Source organism: Lepus europaeus, chromosome 7 (genome assembly GCF_033115175.1).
Source record: "Lepus europaeus isolate LE1 chromosome 7, mLepTim1.pri, whole genome shotgun sequence".
NCBI classification, from domain to species: domain Eukaryota; kingdom Metazoa; phylum Chordata; class Mammalia; order Lagomorpha; family Leporidae; genus Lepus; species Lepus europaeus.
In genome coordinates, this window is record NC_084833.1 from 12503476 (window position 1) to 12528289 (window position 24814).

The 24814-nt window shown below is 38.7% G+C and overlaps 1 protein-coding gene and 1 pseudogene across 1 annotated transcript; one reads left to right on the forward strand and one right to left on the reverse strand.

Annotated features, from left to right (window-relative positions):
• Positions 1-9723: 9723 nt before the first annotated feature.
• On the forward strand, positions 9724-10668 carry LOC133763603 (olfactory receptor 5AN6-like). The gene has a single exon (XM_062197402.1). It carries the CDS (start codon positions 9724-9726, stop codon positions 10666-10668), a length of 945 nt encoding a protein of 314 aa, XP_062053386.1.
• Positions 10669-23200: 12532 nt separating this feature from the next.
• LOC133764195 (UV excision repair protein RAD23 homolog B-like) lies at positions 23201-24282 on the reverse strand (annotated as a pseudogene).
• Between the last annotated feature and the right edge of the window lie 532 nt (positions 24283-24814).

A 24814-nucleotide genomic window follows, 5' to 3' on the forward strand; every position in this document is an offset into this window, starting at 1 on the left:
AAGTGGGTGAAAACTGAAGAGGAATCAGAAGATCTTTAACAATAAAACTGAAAGAAAACAAGACAATTAACAAATGCCATCCAAACAGAAAAAGGCACTAAAAGTATAGAAGCAAAATGAGATGTAACAGTTAATATATTTAAGGTTAGGTGATATCTGTGTGTTAGATTCACTACCAAGTAAACAAACAAAGCCATTGTCTCATTGAGTTAAAGACAAACCAACCCCAATGATATTCTGAATATTAGGAATGCTCCTAAGAATAATGACTCAAAATAAGTGAATTTAAAGATGCTGGGGGAAATATAAATGCTATACAGACACAAAACCCAAATGAGTAGTAATATTAATGTGAATAAAGTAAGAGAAAGGGTGAACTGATCCTACTACCAACAAAGACCAAATTCATAATAATGCTGTAACAATCAAAAACTCACTGCATTGAATAGCAGCAAAAAATATGTGAAGCTAACTATAAAAAATAAAAAGTCTATGCCTCTCTATTATAGTCTTGCAACAACATTGGCATGGATGGAGTATACTTCAATACTTACCAGGTGACGTACTTCGGTTAATAGAAAGTTGGTAGAAGTGTTCTGTGCCTAAGCCCTAAAAGACCTTAAGTGTTTACACTTTCCCACTTGTCCTGGATGACTACTGATTCTAGGATGAGAATGAGAGACACTTGAGTCACATCTGTCTCAGCCAAGGTCAAATTATAGCCAAGTTACCAAAGTCATCCATTCACACCTAGTCTACATCAGCAAATAGCAGTGTTCTCCTAGGTGACTGAATATGCCTGAGTGACTATAAATGAGTATTGCAGTCAACATTGAGTATTAGGGTTTGTTATGTAGTAATAATCACTAAAAAGGAAAACGTTTCTTCTGAATCAAACTGCCTGGTTTCAAATCTAGGCTCTGCCACCAACTAGCTGCATGATGCTGGACAATCCTTCTGTGCCTCAGTTTTCTTGTCTGTAAAATGGGATTACTGTATATCTATTTTGAGTTGGTTAGGATGACTACATGAATTGATCCTTGTCAAGCACTCAGAATAATGATTCTGCTGTATAAGAACTATATGTGTTATTACTATTTATTGAGTGCTTTTATGTTCAAAGAATTTTTTAAAAGATTTATTTATTTTACTTGAAAGTCAGAGTGACACAGAGAGAGGAGAGGCAGAGAGAGAGACAGGTCCTCCATCCGATGGTTCACTCCCCAATTGGTCACAATGGCCGGAGCTGTGCTGATTCGAAGCCAGGAGCCAGGAGCTTCTTCCAGGTCTCTCAAGCAGGTGCTTTGGACTTGGGCCATCTTCCACTGCTTTCCCAGGCCATAGCAGAGAGCTGAATGGGAAGTGAAGCAGCTAGGTCTTGAACTGGCACCCATATGGGATGCTAGCGCTTCAGGCCAGGGCATTGTTAACCTGCTGCGCCACAGTGCCAGCCCCTCAAGGAATTTTTTTAAAATTTCATTTGTTTTATATATATATACATATATATATGTTTAATATATTTCGTATATATACATTTAGGAATGTAGTGACACTTCCCTTCCTACCCTCCCTCCAGCCCACACTCCAACCCTTCACCATCCTTGCATTTCCACTCTTAATTTTTACAAAGATCATTTTTCAGTATACTTAATGATAGTATAGTTAGCACTTCTCTAAGCAAAAGAGTTCAACAAATAGTATGAAGAAAAAAAGAAAAAAAAAACCACTGTTTTTCAATGGAAGAGACAAGAGCTATAAATGATCATTGAAACTCAAATTGTCTATTTTACTCCAATACATTGCATTTCAGGTATTCTATTAGTTACTTAGGATCATGGAAACCATATGGTATCTGTCTTTTTGAGACTAGCTTATTTCACTAAGTATAATGGTTCCCAGTTGTATCCATCTTGTGGCAAAAGACAGGATTTCATTTTTTTTTACAACTGAGTAGTACTCCATAGTGTATATAAACCATAATTTCTTTATCTAGTCAACAGTTGATGGACATCTGGGTTGATTTCATATCTTTGCTATTGTGAATTGTGCTACAAAAACATGAGGGTACAGATAACACTTTCATGTGCTAATTTATTTTGGTTTGGGTAAATTCCTAGGAGTGGGATGGCTGGATCGTATGGTAGGTCTAAATTCAGATTTCTGAGGTATCTCCATTCTGTTTTCCACAGTGGCAAGTTTACATGCCCCTCAGCAGTGGATTAGGATAACTTTTCCACCACATATTCGCCTGCATTTGTTGCTTGTTGATTTCTGTATGAGAGCCATTCTGACTGGAATGAGGTGAAACCTCATTGTGGTTTTGATTTGCATTTCCCTGATGGCTAGTGATCCTGAGCATTTTTTCTCTTGTCTGTTGGCCACTTGATTTTCCTCTTTGGAAAAATGCCTGTTAAGTGCTTTGCCCATTTCTTAACTGGATTGTTTGTTGTGTTGTTGCATTTATTGATCTCTTTATAGATTCTAGATGTTAACCCTTTTTCAGTTGTGAACTTTGCAAATATTTTCTCCCATTAAACTGGTTGCCTCTTCACTTTTCTGAGTGTCTCTTTTGCAGTGCAGAAGCTTCTCAGCTTGAGGTAATCCCATCTGTCAATTTTGGCTTTGATTGCTATTGATTCTGGGGTCTTTTCCAAGGAGTCTTTACTTATGACAAAGTCTTGTAGGGTTTACCCAATGTTCTTTTGATGGTATTGGGTAGTAGATTTAGGTCTCTTTTATGTTTTGAGTGAATTTCTGTGTAAGGTGTGAGGTAGGGGTCTATTTTCATACTTGGGCAGGTGGAGATCCAGTTTCCCCAACACAATTTGTTAAATGGACTGTCCTTCCTCCAGGGATTGATTTTAAGTATTTGTCAAAGATAAGTTGATTATAGATGCATGGATTGATTTCTAGAGTTTCTTTTTTGTTCCTTTGGTCTACAAGTCTATTTTTGTGGCACTACCAGGCTGTTTTGATTATAACTGCCCTTTGTATGTCTTGAAATCAGTTATTGTGATGCCTCTTCTTTGTTTTTTGTTGTATAAGATTGTATTAGATATTTGGGGTCTCTGTGTTTCCATATGAATTATAGCATTATTTTTTCTAGATCCACAAAGAATGTCATTGATATTTTGAATCAAATTGCATCGATTCTGTAAATTGCTTTTGATAGTGTAGAAATTTTTCCAATCCATTAACATGGAAGATTTTTCCATTTTTTAGTACCTTCTATTTCTTTCTTTAATGTTTTGTAATTGTCATCAGAGAGATCTTTGTCATCCTTAGTTAAATTTATTCCAAGTTGTTTCTTTTTTTGTAGTTATTGTGAATAAGATTGATCTTAGAAGTTCTTTCTCAGTCATGGCATTGTCTGTGATACAAATGCTGTTTATTTATGTGTATTGATTTGATACCCTGCTATTTTACCAAACCATTCTATGAGTTCCAATAGTCTCTTGGTGGAGTCTTTTGGGTCCCCTATGTTTAGAATCATGTCAACTGCAAATAAGGATAGTTTGACTTCCTTATTTGCAATTTGAATCACTTTGATTTCTTTTTCTTGTTTAATGGCTCTGGCTAAAACTTCCAGGATTATATTGAATTGAATAGCAAGGGTGAGATTGGGCATCCTTGTTCTGGTTGCGGATCTCAGTGGGAATGCTTCCAGCTTTTCTCCACTCATTAGGATGCTGGCTTTAGGATTGTCATGAATTGCCTTGGTTGTGTAAAGGAATGTTTCTTCTATGCCCAGATTGCTTAGAGTTTTCATCTTGAAAGGGTGTTGTATTTTTATCAAATGCTTCTCTGCATCTATTGAGATAATCATATGTTTTTTGTTCTTCACTTTGTTAATGTGATGTATCACATTGATTAATTTGAAAATGATGATCCATCTTTGCATACCAGGGGTAAATCTCACTTGGTCCAGGTGAATGATCTTTCTGTTGTGTTGCTGGATTTGATTGATCAGAATTTTGTTGGGGATTTTTGCATCCATAGGGAAATTGGCCTATAGTTCTCTTTCTCTGTTGTATCTTTTTCAAGTTTAGTAATTAAGGTGATGCTGGCTTCACAGAAAGAATTTGGGAGGATCTCTCCCTTTCAATTGTTTTGAATAACTTAAAAACTGAAGTTAGTTCTTTAAATGTCTTGTAGAATTCAGCAGTGAAGCCATCTGGTCCTGGGCTTTTCTTTGTTGGGAGGCTCTTTATTACTGATTCAATTCCTGTCTTGGTAAAGTGTTTGTTTCAGTTTTCTATGTCTTCATGGCTCAATTTAAGTAGGTTGTATCTGTACAGGAATCTATCCATTTCTTCTAGGTTTCCCAGTTTGTTGATATACAGCTGTTTGCAGTAATTTCTCATGATTCTTTTTATTTCTATGGTGTCTGTTGTTACATTTCCTTTTTCATCTTTAATTTTATTGATTTGGGTCTTCTCTTTCCTTTTTTTTGCTTAGTTGAGCCAATGGTATGTCAATTTTGTTTTTTTTGTTTTTGTTTTTCAAAAAAACAGTGCTTATTTTTGCTGATCTTTTGAATTTTTTGGATTTGATTTTGTTGATTTCTTCTCTAACTTTAATTATTTCTTTTCTCCTACTAGTTTGGGTTTGATTTAGTGTAGTTTTTCTTGATCCATGAGATGCATTGAAACTCATTTATTTGGTGCTTTTCCAATTTCTTGATGTAGGCACCAATTGCTATAAACTTTCTTCTTAACACTGCTTTTGTTGTATCCCATAAGTTTTTATGTGTTGTATTGTGTCTTCATTTGTTTCCAGAATTTTTTTTTATTTCTCTTTTGATTTCTTCAATGATTCACTGTTCAATCAAGAGCATGTTGTTCAGTCTCTATGTGTTTGCATATGTTCTAGATATTCCCGAGCTGCTGATTTCCAACTTCATTGCATTGTGGTCCAAGAAGATGCAAGGTTTAATTTAGATTTTTTTGAATTTGCTGAGACTTGTTTTATGTCCTAGCATGTGGTCAATTCTAGAGAGGGTTTCATGCACAGGTGAGAAGAATGTGTATTCTGCAACTGTAGGATGAAAAGTTCTGTAGATTCTGATAGATCCATCTATACTGTCGAATAACTCTGCTGTTTGCTTGCTGATTTTCTGTCTGATTGATCTGTAATTAGTGATTAAGCTGCCACTTGCTATGCTGGCATCACATATCAGAGCACTAATTCAAGTCCTGTTTATCCTACTTCCAATCCAGCTCTCTGCTAATGCACCTGGTAAGGCAGTGGAGGATGACCCAAGTGCTTGGGCCCCTACTACCTACATAAGAAACATGATGGAGTTCCTGGCTGCTGGCTTTGGCTTGTTCCAACCCTGGAGATTTGGGGAATGAATTAGTGGATGGAAGACTCTCTTATTCTGTTTGTCTCTTTTCAACTGCCTTTCAAATAATTAAATCTTTTTTTAAAAAAGTTGCATGACAAATGCTGAAGAAATAATTGTACCTGTAAAATAGCCTCAAAAATACGAACAGAAAAATGGATAAATTAAAATAATTATCACATTAGGAATAATAAAATTAATAAAATATATTGAATACTTCCAGGCACTGAAAAAAACTATCCCACTGAAATTCACCACAACCATATAAAGTAGTTGTATCTCCACTTTACTATTTAAGAAATTGAGGCACCATGAGATTAAGCTCACAAAGCTCATAAATTATGAAGTAAGAATTCAACCCCAGAGCTTGAATATATAATCACCAAATCCATAAGCAATAGTACTTTTGATAGACTTAAAATGTTGGGGGATCAGGGCCAGCATTGTTGTATAGTGGGTAAAGATACTACCTGTGGTGCTGGTTTGAGTCTTGGCTGCTCTTCTTATGATCCAGCTCCCTGCTAGTGCACTCGGGAAAGCATCAGAAGATGAAGACGGTTCAAGTACTTGGGGCCCTGCACCCATGTGGGAGTCATGGGAGAAGCTCCAGGCCCCTGGCTTCTTGCTGGCCTAGCTGCGGCCATTGTAGCCATTTGGGCAGTGCACCAGAAGATGGAAGATATCTCTCCCCCCGCCCCGCCATAACTCTGACTTTCAAATAAATAAAATAATCTCTTAAAAATTTGGGGGACCATAAACTCAATTTTCTCAAGACAATCCTATTCATGTTTATTGTTCTGACATGATTTTTTTAAAATGTAAATAACTACAAGGTGAATCCATTCTTTTTCTTCAAAGATTTATTTATTTATTTGTAAATCAGAGTTACACACACAGAGAGAAGAAACAGAGAAAGAGAGAGAGAGAGAGAGAGAGAGAGAGAGAGAGAGAGAGAGAGGTCTTCCATCCGCTTGTTCACTTCCCAATTGGCTGCAATGGCTGGAGCTGCACTGATTCGAAGCCAGGAGCCAGGAGCTTCCTCTGGGTCTCCCACGTTGGTGCAGGGGTCCAAGGACTTGGGCCACCTTCTACTGCTTTCCCAGGCCATAGCAGAAAGCTGGGTTGGAAGTGGAGTAGCCAGGACTCCAAGTGGTGCCCATGTGGGTTGCCAGCACTGCAGGTGGCAGCTTTACCTGCTATGCCATGGTGCTGGCCCCCAACATGATTATTAATAACTCTACTTTTCATGCTCAAAGTTGTCCAGTTTAGATAATGAATGATAATGGTCACCTCTTCTTAAGAATTCCTACAAAATTTCATGATTCAAAAATTCTGCAAAGAAAACTTGTTCTCAAACTGTACTTTATATGTTGTGTGTGGGTACAAACTGTTGAAATCTGTACTTAGCATAGAGTTGTTCCTCTGTATATAAAGTTAAACTAAAAATGAATCATAATGAAGAAGGAGGTGGGAGAGGGAGTAGGAGGTGGGATGGGAGTCGAGGTGGGAGGGCAGGTATGGGGGAAAGAACCACTATATTCCTTAAGTTTTACCTATGAAAAATTCATTCATGAAATAAAAGCTTTAAAAATAATTAAAAGTCTGCAAAGAAAATTTGGAACTTTTTCCAATTAGGTCATGAGGGGCATATTATTACAGTGAAGTAGAATCTACTGGGAACATTTCTCCATTTGTTTTCTCCATCCATCACTCTGGAGAATAATTACCTGAAAATGGTTCCTTCTGTTAATTGCCTCTTCTCTCTCCACACTGACCCTAAGGAAATATTTGAGAGAGTCTTCAGCTGGAAGCACCTCTGTTGCAGCAATGGCCAGTAGCGGCCATGGTCCCAAGTACAGAGCCCACAGGGAAACTGATTGCTTATTATATTTTTGTGGCTTCTACCTTCTGAAAGAATTCTTTGCACATCAGAGGACTTAGAACACTGACCAGGAAGACAGCTGTCGTGTCAGTACCTCCTAGATTTCACCAAGGGACACCAGTTAGGAGCTAAACACTGCAAGAATGCCTGGGTGGGTAAAATCAGAAGGAGAGTGATGTGGCTGCTGTGATTGAAACCAGTTCTTTTTTTTTCTGTAACGTGTCTTTCTTTTTTCTTTTTCTTTTCTTTTCTTTTTTTTTTTGACAGGCAGAATTAGATAAATAGAGAGAGAGAGACAGAGAGAAAGGTCTTCCTCCCATTGGTTCACCCCCTAAATGGCTGCTACGGCAGGTGCTGTGCGGTTCTGAAGCCAGGAGCCGGATGCTTCCTCCTGGTCTCCCATGCGGATGCAGGGCCCAAGCACTTGGGCCATCCTCCACTGCCTTCCCGGGCCACAGCAGAGAGCTGGACTGGAAGAGGAGCAACTGGGACAGAATCCGGCGCCCTGACCAGGACTAGAACCCAGTGTGCAGGCGCTGCAGGTGGAGGATTAGCCTAGTGAGCCGCGGCACCAGCCAGGTGGCTTTCTTGTGTACTAGACTCAAACACCTCATCCATTCACCTATGTTTATTTAAATTTTTTTTCATAAAATCATCCATGATTTCTCTTCCCTAATCCTACAAGATAATGTTCAATTTAATAGAATTTAAAATATTTGAGCTGAAAAATTTTAACATCAAATTTCAAACATTATAGAGGGTAAAACCTAAGGAATGACATAATCTAATTTGAAAGACAGAGTTACAGAGAGGCAGAGGTAGAGAGAGAGAGAGGGAGGGAGAAAAAGAGGGAGGGAGAGAGAGAGAGAGAGAGAGAGAGAGACTTTCAGTCTTCCATCTGATGGTTCACTTCCCAATTGGCCACAACGGCTGCAGCTGTGCTGATCTGAAGCCAGGAGCCAGGAGCTTCCTCCAGGTCTCCCACTTGGGTGCAGAGGCCCAAAGATTTGAGCCATTTTGTACTGCTTTCCCAGGCCATAGCAGAGAGCTGCATGAGAAGTGGAGCAGCTGGACTCCACTTGGCACCCATATGGGATGCTGGCACTTCAGGTGGCAGCTTTCTTTTTACCCACCACACCACAGCATCGGCCCCAATCATCAAATATTTCTGCACTTGATCTTAGCCAAAAGGCCGAGAAGCGATCATCATCGTATATTTCTGATAGCGTACCAACTGAACCATGGAATCTAATATTTTTACCATCATATAATCACATTTTTCATTGTAAGATTTTTTGGTTATCTAAATTTCCTAAACATGCGTAATTATTATTCATAATAATATAACAGCTTCAATTTTTCATGCGTGTACTTGTTACTTTACATATTTTGCATGCCATAGCCCTCACTAAAGCTCCCTAATGTGATGATGATTCCTCCTTTACAGGTGAAGAAATGGGGCGCATAGAGATGAACAAATTTGCCAAAATCACAAAGTTAGTAAATAGTGGTACCAAATATACTCTGCCTCTCAGCAATTAATTTAACTTCAGTTTTATTTACCAGAGATAATTAATACTTTGGTGTAGTTTGGAATAGAGTAGTCAAAGTGTTAGTGTAATTTTACTTCAATGCAATTTGATGGTATTATTTTGAATCAATATATAATTTTAATAGCTTTTTGGGATACCAGAATTGTCCTCTACTGCCATCTTTGCAGACCTAGGTAACATTAATCATTATATTAGTTAATGTAGGGGGCAACTTTACCTACAATTTTATTGGGCTAATATGATCCTTTGACTTCACCTACTGTGTCATGAAGTTTTGGCAACTTGTACATTAGTTAACTTAATGGTATAATGCTAGTGATTAGGAAAATGAAGATGAAAAATATACAATCCTTATGCATAAATTATAATTGTGAAATGCCTGAATCTGGAGTTATCTGAAAGAGTTTCCCCCTCTACCATTTAGTAGGCTTGGCACCATGGGAAAGTTGCATAACTACCTGTACTTCATATTAAAATCGGGTTGCTGTGAGGATTAAATATGTGTGTTAGAAGGACTAGGAAGTAAGTGTTGAATACATATTATTAGTATTTTATTGATGAAGACAGAGATGAAACAAAGGGTGGGAATTTATGATGCTGTACTCCAAAATTTACAGTTGATTTATCTGATGTTCAAAACCTGGCAGAATACAAACTCTAATGCATCCTTTTAAAAAGCCTCTTTTTCTCCTCTATGGGGCCTGATTGATTAATAATAGGAACGGTCATTACCCTCTTTTACATGTGGGAAGGTTGATGCATAGAACCCTTGGTGATTATTTAGGGATAAGGATAACAGAACTATTTCCTCTGAAATGACTTGATGTTTCAATTGGTTCTGTGTTCAATGTGGACAGGAGATTTATTTCAATAAAAATTGGGATGACATTTGGTTTGGAGGTTTATTCTCTTCTTTCCCTACAGATCCTAGGGTCACCAATACAATGACTGGAGAAAGGAACAGTACAACAGTTACGAAGTTCATTCTCTTGGGATTCTCTGAATTTCCAAAGCTCACCATTGTACTCTTTTCAATATTCCTAGGGATATATCTCATGACAGTGTCCTGGAATGTGAGCCTCATCACGCTCATCAGGATGGACTCCCATCTGTGCACACCCATGTACTTTTTCCTCAGTAATCTGTCCTTTCTGGACATCTGCTATGTTTCCACTATAGCCCCCAAGATGCTCTCAGACTTCTTGAAGAAGAATAAGTTCATCTCTTTTACGGGATGCACCATGCAGTACTTCTTCTTCTCTAGCCTGGGCCTGACAGAGTGCTGTCTTCTGGCAGCCATGGCTTATGACCGATATGCTGCCATTTGTAACCCACTGCTCTACACAGCCATCATGTCACCCACCCTCTGTGTGCAGATGGTGGCAGGATCTTGGATAACTGGATTCCTTGGCTCATCTATCCAACTGTGTGCTTTGCTTCAGCTCCATTTCTGTGGGCCAAATGTCATCAACAATTTCTTCTGTGACCTGCCCCAGCTGCTGATCCTCTCCTGCTCTGACATCTTTTTCTTTCAAGTACTGATCTCTGTGCTCACTGTGATCTTTGGACTCGTATCTGTCTTGGTCATCATGATATCTTACGGTTCTATTGCTGCCACCATTCTGAAGATTACTTCAGCAGAAGGCAGATCCAAAGCATTCAACACTTGTGCTTCTCACCTGACCGCAGTGACCCTTTTCTTTGGTTCAGGTATATTTGTTTATATGTTTCCAAACTCTAGTGACTCCCTGAGGCAAAACAAGTTGGCAACAGTCTTGTACACTATTATAATCCCCATGTTGAACCCATTGATCTATAGTCTGAGGAACAAGGAAATCAAAGATGCCCTAAACAGATGGAAGAAGAGAACTTTTTCCTGGTGTTACTAATTATGGAATTTATTTCAGATGTATAAACATCATAGGAAGAAGGGCGTTTAAACATTTATCCTCAAGTCTCCAAATTGTGGGAAAAACAACAGCTGCTATAAACTTCTAATGTAAACCCAAGACTGGCACAAAGCCAGGCTCAATATTCATCCTTCATCAGTTGTGATCTAATAAATCAAGACACCAAGGAGTCCACAATTACTTTTGTAGTTAACGAATACTCCCATTACTGCCCATTATAGGGCTACATCCATGACCAGAGATGCCAGTGCTGGTCAGGGCTTCAAGAAACCAACAAGTCTCTGTATTGCATTTCGTTTTAAGTAGCACAGAGATTATTGTTAGTATTGGGAGATCTTTCAAAAAATAACCTAGCTAATTATGTTAGTTCTAACATTTTACCTATTCTTTCACCTCTGGAAATTTTGGATTAATTTCTTTTTTTTTTAAAGATGTATTTATTTATTTGAAAGGCAGACTTACAGAGAGGCAGAGGGAATGAGAGAGAGTGAGAGAGACAGGTCTTCCATCTGCTGGTTCACTCCCCAGATAGCCACAACAGCTGGAGCTGGGACGATCCAAAGCCAGGAGCCAGGGACTTCATCCAGGTCTTCTATGCAGCTGCATGGGCCCAAGCACTGAGCCACCTTCCACTGTTTTCCCAGGCCATAGCAGAGAGCAGGATCGGAAGTGAAGCAGCTGGTACTCAAACCAGCGCCCTTATGGGATGTCATCAGAGCAGGTGGCAGTTTTACCTGGTGTGCTACAGTGGCAGTCCCCTAATTGGACTTATGTGTTTGTCTAAGACAAATGTAACAGATGAAAGTTTTTCTAATTTTGCACTGATAGAAATTTGTTGTAATATGAATGCTTAAATTGTCTGTCACAGTTAAGGTTTGGTTGACCAGTTGGCTAATTAGGTATTCGTAGAAAATTTCTTAGATTATTGCTATAAAGTTGTCTCTGTTTTTCCTTATCTCCACCATGTAACCAGAAAAGGAATCCAGAAACTTTCCCTCTGTTCCAGAAGTAATCTAGTCCCTGATTTTTGTAATTTGTTAAAATTATCTTAAAGGGCCGGCGCCGCGGCTCACTGGGCTAATCCTCCGCCTTGCGGCGCCGGCACACCGGGTTCTAGTCCCGGTCGGGGCACCGATCCTGTCCCGGTTGCCCCTCTTCCAGGCCAGCTCTCTGCTCTGGCCAGGGAGTGCAGTGGAGGATGGCCCAAGTCCTTGGGCCCTGCACCCCATGGGAGACCAGGATAAACACCTGGCTCCTGCCATTGGATCAGCGCAGTGCGCCGGCCGCAGCGCGCCAGCCGTGGCGGCCATTGGAGGGTGAACCAACAGCAAAGGAAGACCTTTCTCTCTGTCTCTCTCTCACTGTCCACTCTGCCTGTCAAAAAAAAAAAATTATCTTAAAGGAATGGAACCTCTGAAAGCGTAAGAAAGTCAAATTTAGTTATTTCCTTACTCACCTTATTTGGAATTGCTATTGACATACAGAAATATTGGAGAGTTGAGATAAAATTATACCAACAAAGGAAAAATACCAGGGGCCCAAATTATAATTCTATTGTTTTTCACCTAATAGGATTCTGGTTTCGATAATAATCTTGGGACAATGATCATGGAAACTTCTAGGAGATGATTGTAATAAAAAAGCATTTTGCCCATTCTTCCATATTTCATTGAGGAGGGAAAATTCCAAATCTACATGAGTATTTATGTGTTAAGAACTTAAGGCAGGTCTTTTGGACAACTGTAGACACAACTGATTGATAAGTCTTGCTTCTAATGCTCTATAGCCACGGAGCAGAATCTCCTTCAAGGAGCTGGCAAGTGAAAGGGCAAGTCTTTTGGAGAACAGCTGATTTGCAACTGTGGATGAGGACGGTGTCAGGGGAGCTTCAAAAGGGGATTGCAGGCCTAGGTTGTATCTAAGATCTTCTTCCCCACTGTGTGTAATTATCCCACCTGAACTTCCTTTAGCTTCTGTCTAAAACCAAGGATACTAGCTGACATCTGCACTCACATGGAGTGAGGAATAACTCCATACATGCGTTCATTTTACTTGGTTATTATATTCTTAGTGTTTTTATGGTTGTAGATTATTAACATCCCTGTAGAGTTGGAGTCAATATCACAGCCAACAAAAATGCTCCATTATGTAAAATTCAACATTTTCTTAATTATTAAAAAACATAATCCTTAGAAAAGAGTGGTATGGGTCTTAATTAAATAGCTGGAGGTAATAGGATTATTAAATTGGAATAGGTGATTCCCTTGAACTGGAAGAAAAAAACTTGGATGTTTGTCTATTTTAAGCAAATAATTTGTTTTTAACATTGATTTTCAGCTAAATCCCACTAGAACCGGGAGGATTTGTAGTGAAAGGGACTTTGTAAAATGATATTAATGTTAAACTTGGAGAATAAAGGTTGACAATAACAAAAACTACTTTGAAAAAAACTTGATTAAGGAATATTCGATTTGAACAGTAATTAAACAATGTGGAAGTAGTGCAAAATAGGATAGTGGAAAAATAATTTACTTGAGAAAAGATCTATTTTAGATGAAAGGTAAAATTTAATAAAATAAGCACCCACAAATTATTGAGAAAAACATTATGAATGTGATTCTGAAACTAGTTAAACATTTTGGAATATAAAAATAAAGTTTGTGTTTGTTTCACAATACATAAAATGTATCTGTCATGTGAATTGAAGAGTAATGAATAAAACACATTTAAGCTACAGGTTCATACTAGAACAAATTGAATAATATTGACAAATATATCTAAGGAATTACAAATGAATGTGATGTGTGAATGAGAAAGCTTAATAAGCTTAAACATCAGTGAAAGAAATCACAAAGTGAAATAATTTGGGTTTCAAAAGACTTGAAATATTAGATGACATGAATAAAATTGGATATCAAGTATTTGAGGCAAATACAACAACAAATTGATGATTGATAGAATTAAATTTTGATGGCAGATTCATTCACTCTCCCAAAAAATAATCAGAGTATTACAATTTGATAAAAAGTTGAGTAACAAGAGTGAAGCTGAGTTTAAACAAACATAAATGTGTACATACATATATATTTAATAGTTAAAACTCACAATAAATACATATGTATTACAATTACAAGTACCCCATTTCACCTGCTAAAATAACAAAAGCTCTTTAAAGTACTTTCATATTGAGTGTGATCTAATTGTTTTGGAAGACCCTTAATCAAATATTCCATTTTTGTTGGACTGCAGACCCTTCACAACATGAAATTAATTATATTTCCTTTCTTTGAGGGCAAAGAGATGAAATTGACCATTGTGATTATTAAGTGAACTTTATCAGGGTCACTTTGCTCATTTCTCGAGGATCAATTTCATCTCATAAAAAAATCAATGTGCAATATTTAAGAATTATCTCTGTCAAAAAAGTCAGGATAATAAAAATGGAGAAATCTCCTCTATCACAATAGAGAGTATTTGCTTAAATTTCCAGATAATAAAGACAATATTTCCCTCTGGAGGGGTGATGGGCAAGATGCCAGCAACCCCTTATCAGATTGGGGTATTGGGTGGGGAGTCAGTGTTCTTTTACTTTGACAAAAATCCAGACTGTATGTGCATGAAACTCCTGTTTGTTTCCCCATATCTTTCTCAAGACACCTGAGAGACTAGAGGAACTGTTGCAAACATGAAGCTCATGCTGCCTAAATGCATAAATCTTTCTAAATCCATTTGAGCTCCTTTTCCTTACCACCAAAATCTGTTGAAGTGTGAAAAGCCAATTTGGAAGTTGCTATCACATAGCTGCATAGAAATTACTTGACTGTTTGGCAACAGATAAATACCAACCTATCAGAATGAAAGGCATCAGAACATCTCCTCTATGACCATGCCAGTGTACACTAATTGAGGTGCCAGACCTGCCAGTTAGTAATAATTATAATAGATTATGCTTCTTGAGCCTCTATCGAATGCCAAGTTCAGTTCCATATGTGTTATAGTACCTATTCACTTCATCCTTCAACCCTTGAGAGTTTCATTATTATTATGTAGTCATTTTTAACATGAGAAAATGGAGGCAAAAGGGCTTAAATAAGTAACTGTCCCATGAGTAGTACAAACAAGGCTGAAATCTGGACAGTCTACTGGCAGAATTAGCCATTCACTATAATGTGATTTCATTTTTTCACCTTTGTATGTGTTGGCACGATGATACATACCAAAGTATTTTTAAACCTTCATGCTTTGTTGAATTTATTTGCTTAAATCTCAAAAGTCTTTCCCTAAACTGGAAAGTCAAATATTAGTTATCCATATTAAAGGAAAAGTTGTCACAATTTCTATATTGTTGTGCTTAAATGCTTTGTTTCAAGTACAAGACCAAAATTATTCATCATGTGACAAACTTGATAAAACCAAATAAGGATCCTCCTTATCATATAGCAGAGGAAGTCAAGAGCTGGTTATGAATGAAAATTAGGATGTGTTTGGGAAACTTGTCCCTTGCTTCTAAATTGTTTTATGTTAAGCTGAAGGTCTAGAAAAATCTAAAAATATTTTGAGAATATAAAGTTGCAGGACTTATTGATGATCCTTATTGGGGCATAAGAAAGCAACACAAATACCAGAAGGTCTCCTATTTTACCACATAAACCTGAAAGAAGCAGGAATAGGACATACAGATCAGCAAGAAAATCCCAAGCTGAGAAAGTCACTCTGAATTTTCTGTGCCTGCAGAGAGGCACGAGGAGGATCAGAAAATTTCCCACTTACTCAAAACAGGGTATGAAAGGCTGATGGACCGAGAGAGTCAGAGGGTCAGGAGGAGAATGAGGAATATGGGGACTAACAGCCAGAGATCATCAGGACCACAGACAGTTCAGCAGGGGTTGAGGACACGGCTGATACAGATTAGATTAAAAATCAAAGAAAGATGTAGCCTGAAAATCATGTGGAAATACTGTGCATTTTGAGGAAAGCCACATAACACAGATTTGAAAACTGAAAGTCCTCTCTTCAATAACCCTTCAGAACTTCACTAGCAACATGGAGTAGCAGGGAGCCAGTGAAAGATAAAAATCAGAATTGATGGGTTTAGATATTCAGAAAAAAAATTTTAAAATCCCAAATTGAAAGATTTTACTTGGAAGCAGTAATAAATATAATAACTATATTTAGTATCTGTCATCAGGTGGCATAAAGGCTTAGAATGGAAATTATATTAAAAAGACAATAAATGAGTTGCATTTTTCTCAGTATTCAATTCATGGCTTGAAAATGCTATCTATCTTATTCTGCATTAAGTGGACAGGAATGAGTCACAACTCAATGGTCTACTTTTTCTCCACATACTAGATTCTGATTTACAGTATATCCATAGACCATCATAAAAAGGAGTGAAACGGAAGGAAGAATTAGCTACTCTTTCTAGAACTATATATCTTAAACTGCTTGGACTAGGTATCTACCCTTTGAATGGCTACCTCATGGAAGGAAGAGAAAGGAGGAAGGGAAAGAAAGAGAAAGGAGGAGAGAGATAAAGAATATTTCAGTGGAGAAATGGCTTCAGAAATGCTAGCATTTTTTATAGCAAGGGAGCAAGGACTAGAATGACCAAACTCATAAACCCTAGATTTTAGTGAGGGTTGTATACACCAGCAGCCTGGACTTTATTGAGAAGTGAAGTATGCATGAAGTTCTACTGCTATGGTCACATTGTCAGCTCCTGCAGCCAAATACATCCCAATGACTGTCTTCTGCTGTACTCAACAAAAAGATACTCAACCAAAGCATGCCATGGCCACCAACATCCCAGAAATGAGTTCAAGAAGCCTTCTAATTTGTAGCTAATCCCTGGATTGCTTTGTTTAGATGTTTGAGCAGCCATTGTGGTGGAAGGTTAACAATGCAGTGCTAGACTCTATTTCTCAGTCCAGGTTTGGAAATCTGGGTTTAGAACCTTATTTGTGTTTGTGTGTCTAATTAGTTGCTCTTGGCTAAGTCTTTCAAAATAGGAGACTTCCTAGCAGTGGGTTCCTTTGGATGTGGTTTTGTGTCCTCTTTTCTCTTGGCCATATTACTATTTTATTTTATCATCATTTCTTGGTTGTCAGATGGTAATTTATTGAAACAGCTCCTTTGTTCTTCTTAACTAGCAGGGCATTCCACTGCACCTCTTTTGATGTCATCTATGAAAGTGGCAGCCATCAACAATGCAGCCCCCACACTGGGAAGTCCCAGGATCTTTATAATGGTTCTGAAGAATTCTCTTGCTAAAGATAGGTGATGCATCTGCTGGGCAATGTTAACAATCTCATCAAAAGTGATGTTTCCACTGTGTTTGATGTTCTATTTCTTTTTGTCTCTGGGTGATTTCTTCAGGGCTTTGATGATTACAGAAGAGGCAGAAGGTACCACCTTAATCTGGGCCTGTCTGTTCTGATTGGTCAGTTTCATTGTAATCCTCAGACACTTCCAGTCACCAGTTGCCTTGGCGATGTCATCATCAACCTTTTCTTGGAGACAGATCCAGGGGGCCTATCTCAGTGGCACCCAACTTGCTGACAACTTCAGATATACAATTTTGATCTTGTTGTGGTTGAACTTGGGCAGTATGGTAGAGGTGCCTTGCGTCAGATGAATCTGGATTCAGGAGGACTGAAGAAAGTTACACCTTGTCCTCCTTTGTGGCAAGACCCCAAAAGACCATATTCTATTTTAGGTGGAAAATCTGAAAGTCTGTCAGAGTAAAACACACAACTATCTTGATTTTGGAGAAGTTGATCTTGCAGGATATAAAGCTTATGAACTTTATTTATTTATTTATTTTTTGACAGGCAGAGTTAGACAATGAGAGAAAGACAGAGAGAAAGGTTTTCCTTCCATTGGTTCACCCCTCAGTTGGCTGCCATGGCCAGCGCACTTCGCCGATCCAAAGCCAGGATCCAGGTGCTTCCTCCTGGTCTCCCATGTGGGTGCAGGGCCCAAGCACTTGGGCCATCCTCCACTGCCTTTCCGGGCCATAGCAGAGAGCTGGACTGGAAGAAGAACAACAGGGACGGAACTGGTGCCCCAACTGGGTCTAGAACCTGGTGTGCCAGCACCACAGGCAGAGGATTAGCCTAGTGAGCCACGGTGCCGGCCAAGCTTATGGACTTTAGACCCTTACAGTCTCTGCCTAGTTTAATATCTGCTGTATAAACTCCCAGAAGAAAGCCTTTGTAATCCCTTTGTCCAGACTGCTAGTAACAAACAGCAATTTTCTTGGGGAATAAGGTACAAAGTTCCAACAGACCCATACACAATAGATAAATGGGAAGATAAGACATGAGCTGTAGAGGGTTAGCAGTATTAACAGTAGTTATTTCTGGACTTCAGGATAGGTCACCTTTTATTGTAGTGTTTGCATTCAAACTTCCCAAAATGACAACTTACTCATTTTGAATTTAATAATAATAATTAAAAAATGAAGGGAAAAAGAAAAGTCCAAGGGACAAAGTGAAAATAGTGAAACATGCATCTAAGTCTTCTCTGCCATCCCATTGTTAATGCTGTTCTAGTGTTCTTAGGATGTTCAGTTTTCCTTTGGCCATTCAAAAAGGTTCTAAATGAACCTCTCTTATGTATTTGTGGTTGATGGCAATAATCACTGACTTATAGGTGGGTGAAGAGATGCATCCAAGGAAGGCCTGGCCAAAGAACATAGAAATAGCTCTCTTGTATTCTTACCCACAGGAAAAAAAAAAAAACAATATAAAACTCTTCAATCATCAAGCTCCACTGGTATTCATTAATTCTTTCATTTATGTCAACAACATTCATGTGCACTCATGTGCCAAAGACTAAGGGATAGATGACTAATAAAGACATCCTTCTTAGGAATCTTGCAGTTTAGTGGAGAATATGGTGTAAAAATAATTTCAATGCCTTGAGATAAAATGCAGCATATAAAAGTATATGCAAAGTGCATGATAATTTTGAATCCTCACTGTATCGCTTAAAGTTGAGACAGATCATCAAACCCAAACTGACATGAGTGAAATTTGAATAAAGATGTTGGAAAATTAAGTTGTATTTTCATATTAATATATAAAGGATAAAATTTCCCTGTACTGTCAAAGGAATTGTGGTCACTGCTTGATGTTTTGAGCTTTGAATGTCTTTTTTTTAATATTAGGAAGCTAAGAAGTATAGATAATGAAGAAAAATAACAAAATTATATTATAAGATTGAATTGACACTTTTTATTTTGAGATGTACATAATATCTAAGGAAAAGCATTCAAATCTAAGTAGAAAAAATGTAAGTTGTTTCATAACCCATATATAAATATGATCAAGGAGTTATAAATTATTGAAAAATCAAGCTTCTTTTTAATTAAATAGAAAGGTAGCTAAGAAAAAGTAATTCCTTACATATAAATTGTAATAATTTTAGGCATGGGCATTTGGCACAGCACTTAACATGCCACTTACTATGCCCACATCCTATATTGGAATTCCTGGATTCAAGTCCTGGCTCCACTTATGATTCTGGTTTCTGACTACTGCACACTCCTCTGGGAGGCATCAGGTGATGGCTCAGATACTTGGATCTCTACCACTTAGGTGAAAGACCCAGCTGTAGCAGGAATTTAGGGAGTTGAAGATCTCCGAATCTCTCTTTCTTCCTCTATTTCAAATTAATAAAAATTTAAAAAATAAATTCTAAGCCAAGAAAAAGTAGAAGAATCATTGGTCAATATTTATTTGGCCCTTGCACTGGGAAGAAGCATTTCTTAAAATCAGTGTGAATGGGGTTGGTGTTGTGGTACAGTGAGTCCAGGCTACTCCACTTCTGATCCAACTCCCTGATAATGTGCCTAGGAAAGCAGCAGAAGGTGGCTTAAGTACTTTGACTCCTTTTACCTATATGAGAGATCTGGATGGAGTTCCAGGCTCCTGGCTTTGACTTGACCCAGCCTCAGCCATTGTGGACATTTGGGTGGTGAACCAGCAATTTGTTTTCTCTCTCTGTCACTCTACCTTTCAAATCAATCAATCTTAGAAAAATCAATGAAAGATATTAGAACAATAAGTTCATTGTGAAAAAAAGATCTTTTCTTAAATTTAATTTTTTAAAAAAATTTTTTTTGACAGGCAGAGTGGACAGTGAGAGAGAGAGATAGAGAGAAAGGTCTTCCTTTATGCCATTGGTTCACCCTCCAATGGCCGCTGCGGACAGCACACCCCGCTGATCCGATGGCAGGAGCCAGGTGCTTCTCCTGGTCTCCCATGGGGTGCAGGGCCCAAGCACTTGGGCCATCCTCCACTGCACTCCCTGGCCACAGCAGAGAGCTGGCCTGGAAGAGGGCCAACTGGGACAGGATCGGTGCCCCGACCGGGACTAGAACCCGGTGTGCCGGTGCCACAAGGTGGAGGATTAGCCTATTGAGCCGCGGCGCCAGCAAATTTAATTTAAAAATTGTGTGTTAGTACATAAACATTATATACTAGGAAATCATAAATAAAATTTAATGAAAACAGAAAGGTAGGAAACTGCATTTGCAATAATAAAGTAATGTTCCTTTCTAGGAATTTATTTTATGGAAAATTTCTGAAATGTTGAAACTGCCTTTTGATTTCAGAATTATTTTTTCAGAGCAACAGTTTAGATTCTACTTAAAATTCAGTAGAGGGAAAATCCAACAGTGGTGATTTGTTTAAAGTAGTACATTATACAATTATCAATACTTATCAATGTGATGAGTAATTTAAATATTATAATACATTGAATAATTACATACATAGTAACAAAAGATTAAAGCTACATAATGAAATATGGATTTCATATAAGGTGATATATCAGGCTCATTCCTATTCTAATGATTTCTTGATCTAAAAAATTTTGGAACTTGAGAGATCTCTACAGTGGAAATGTAATCATCAAGGGAGAGCCCTCAGGTTATTGCCACCACTTCATCACACCAGAGAACAATTACCTGGGCAGCTTAATTAATCATCCTCTTTCCATCTTGGAATGAGGAGGCATTTAAGTGAAGCCCAGGTGGAAGTGCCTCTCTTGTCATAGGTGGCCTGCAGATTGCACGGACAAAGCAGACTTGGGAGGAGAAAGATCTTCCTGTGGGAATGTTCCTTGAAAGTAAGTGTTCAATGAACTTCCTCAGGATCAGAGGCCCAGGAATCTTACCAGGGAAGGGAAGTGGATCCTTCTGGGTTTCCCCAGACTGCAACAGGGGTAAAAGCCGCCAGTAGTCTGCTTCCTTAGACATCTGGGTGAGACCTTGAGAAGCACAGCACAGAGTGGGACAGCATAGTCGTGTTGGTACTTCATCACCTGGTTTTGATTTGGGAGCCTCCATCAGCCATGTCTTCCAGCATCATCCTGTTAATAGGATAAATGCTTGGAGCTCAGGTCGTTTCTACCAGGAAGTAAAATCTTTCCTTCAATAGAGATTTTTAAAAGAAACAAAACGATTCCATTGATTGAATAATACCTTGGATTTAGGAATTTTCCATTGTATGAAATAGAGTTTAGTATGAATTCTATTACCACTTCCTCTCTTCCCTGGTGTCTTTTTCTAAAAAAAAAAAAAATCATGGTTTTGTTTATTTCCCAAGTGATGGGCTACAAATGCATGATGTGAAAGCTTAAAAACTACCATGAAACTGTGATAAGGACACTGCAAGAGAGTATATGCAGGGAGAAATCTGTGCATATTCATCTTAATAGCGGATGGTCAAAAATATTTCTTTAAATACTCTTGTTTATGCTCAGGAAAATAGATTTGCTAAACTGAACAAGTAGGAATCAGCCCCTCTTTGTGATGAAATAACAGCTCTAAGAAGGCAATTTCGAAGGAAAAACTGAACTGGAAAAAAATCCACATAAAAAAACCCCACTGCTATTAAATTTTTATTTTTAATATGTTATGAGATATCTTGATTTTATATTTTCCAAAGCACTTCCAAGCCACATCTCCCAACCCTTCCAAAAGATCTCAGTCTTTCAATGCAGTTAAAATACTGGCTTACAGTTTTATCTGCCTTCTCCTTTTGAAAGCAACATAATACTAATGACTTTAATGGTAATGCATTCTCATCTAATAAAGCACAGCATTTACAAATATTAGAAACCCAGTTTTGAAACATTTACATTAATTTTGAACTGGATCAGCATTTTGTGAGCTTCCTAAAAAGGCAGCAGTTCCACTTACAACTTGCTCTTGAATACATTTCTGCTGAGCAAAGAGGAAGAGAGGAGAGTGAAAGCTGCATTTCTCCACTGGTCCCAAAAGTGCTAGTTTCACCAAGGGATACATTAAAAACAACCGTGCAATGGTGGTTTTACAACTTCTACTGGGGGGCTGGTGCTGTGGCATCGTGGGTAAAGCCACTGCCTGAAGCGCTGGCATCCCATGTGAGCACCAGTTTGAGACCCAGCTGCTCCACTTCTGATCCAGCTCTCTGCTATGGCTTGGGAAACAGTGGAAGATGGCCCAAATCTTTGGGCCCTTACACCGGCATGGGACCTGTTAGAGGCTCCTGTCTCTAGCTTCGGATCAGGCACAGCTCTGGTCATTGCAGCCATCTGGGAATTGAACCAGTGAATGGAAGACTCTCTCTCTCTCTCTCTCTCTCTCTCTCTCTCTCTCTTTCTCTGCTTCTCTCTAACTCTGCCTCTCAAATAACTGAATAAATCTCAATAAAAACTTCTGCAATATAAAAATAAACAGTAATTAGACATCTACCAATTTCCCCCAAATAAAAATGTAAATAGGAAAATAACTCTGTCTATACTTGTACATCTTCTCAAGTCATGTTAGAAGGGTCTCACATTCAATTTAATGATCAACAAATTCTAAAATAGCAGTAATTATTCTCATTTTAAGAAAAGGTTCCTTTTCTCCCCTTGCCCACTCCAAGTATTTATTTTGAAGAATGAGATTATTTACATATTAATTTTATACTTATGTGAAGCAGCAACAACCATCAATAATTTGGCATTTCTGACTATAGATGCTCCAGTTTTTTTTCAGTTTCACAAAGCCATTTTCCAGTGTCACCTTGAAACAGAGACTAAAATTCTAGGTAGCAAAAACTCTTTATGAAACCAATATAAAGTAAAAAAAAGTAAAGCAGGGCATTATGCTAAATTTCTGAGTCCAATACACTAAAAAGAATGAAGCCTGGGAAAAGTTATAGGAAAAGAAGCTATAGAAAGGCTAAAGGCATTAAAGTTACCTACTGCGTTATTGAAGAAATAAAGACCTGCAAAAGCTGATTTTTTGATTGTATAATATTTTACACACTGTGTGTATTTGTAGCATCTGCTAGTTGAAGCAGACATGTAAGATATTTGTCCCTGTCCTATATCCTAGATCCCTCCCTTTCCACCATAACAATCTACCTCTGTGTACCAAGTATTGTGGATATGAGCCAAGTCATCCCAGACAATTCAGGGAACAAGGTTAGGGCAATGCAGTGGTGTGAAGTGTGAGATAAAAGAGTCCCTTTCAATCGTCATCAAAGCTCTGCTGTAGAGGGAAATTGGCAGCCAAATTCTCATTCTTCTCACAAGCACAATGTGCTCTCATCACAAGTCCTTCAGGAAATCCCGAGATGTTACTTGACCGTAGTTCATAATGAGCACTTCCATTGTCTACGATTCCAGCACTGTCATTTCCACTCCCTCTTCCTTGACTGCTTGCTTCTTGAAATGGTTAATTTAACGACTGAATAAAATGCTCCTAGTGTTGGCTAATTTGCCACATTGATTGAGGATCCTCTGGACCTATCTGTTGTAGCAATGCTGGAAGCAGGGAAGGATTTTGTTGAATGATTTGTCTCATCTGTTGAAATTGAGGTAGATTCTATAAAAATTCAAGGGGATACCCTCCAGAACTTGTCATTGTTTCTGCTGCGGTTGCTACCCTTGCAGTCACTGCTGAACTATGAGTAGCATCAGTAGTAGCTGCTTTAGGGGACTCAACCCAGCCCAACTTTCTCTATCTCCATGGCTCTAACAGAGTTTTTGAAATTGGTTGTCAGGGCTCTAATTACTTGCTCTAGTTCATAGTCCAAATGATCTCAGTCATTATATTCTCATAAGACTGACCTGTCACAAGTGCACATGTTGCATCTTCAAAAAGATTTGACCAAGTTGAATCTCCTCATGTGCTGTCAGCTGATGTTGGACTAGTAGCCATTAGCGTGTCTGCCAGCTCTTCTGCAGGTTTCTTTTGCTTAGTTCCACTAGCAGGTGCAGGTTCAGAAGATGCTGTCTTGATGCTGGAGCAATGAATGCAGGTGTGGAATTGGGAAGCAGAGTAAGAAGGGCAGGTGTTGAGGCTGGAGTTGTTGCTGTGGAGGAGCTAACCGTGGTAGTGGTGGCAGGATGTGATTGCTGAGTGGCAGCCGATGATGTCGTCACTGCTTTGGGTTTGCTCATCATAACCACCACAAAGTTCTTCTCATTTTTGTGTTCTTTGAGAGCAGTCTCACCACTGAGAATTCTGCCTGCATAAATTAATTTTTGACCTGCTACTGAAAAAGCATTTTTCCCCTTTTCAGATTCAATCTTATGTTTCATGTTTTCACCAAGTTTGAGTCCCAACTCCACTGCCAATTCCAGCTTCTTGCTAAGGTGCACTTTGGGAAGCTGCAGGTGGTGTTCAGGTAGTTGAGTTCTTGCACCCATGTGGAAGGTTCAAATTCACTTCCAGCTCCTGGCTTCAGCCTGGCTCAGGACCAGCTGATTCTTTTATTTGGAGGAATGAATCAGCGGATGGAAAATCAATCTCTCTCTCTCTCTCTCTCTCTCTCTCTCTCTCTGTGACTTTCATATAAATAAAACAAAAAATAATAAAAAAGCTTAAGTAAACTTTATTACAACACATAGTAAATTTTAATTATGAAGAGTAATTATAGGCCGGCGCCGCGGCTCAATAGGCTAATCCTCCACCTGCGGCGCTGGCACACCGGGTTCTAGTCCCTGTCGGAGCGCTGGTTCTGTCCCGGTTGCCCCTCTTCCAGTCCAGCTCTCTGCTGTGGCCTGGGAGCGCAGTGGAGGATGGCCCAAGTCCCTGGGCCCTGCACCCGCATGGGAGACCAGGAGAAGCACCTGGCTC

Bases quoted from the DNA above. Each gene is read 5' to 3' on its own strand.
- LOC133763603 (XM_062197402.1), top strand. From the start codon at position 9,724: ATGACTGGAGAAAGGAACAGTACAACAGTTACGAAGTTCATTCTCTTG.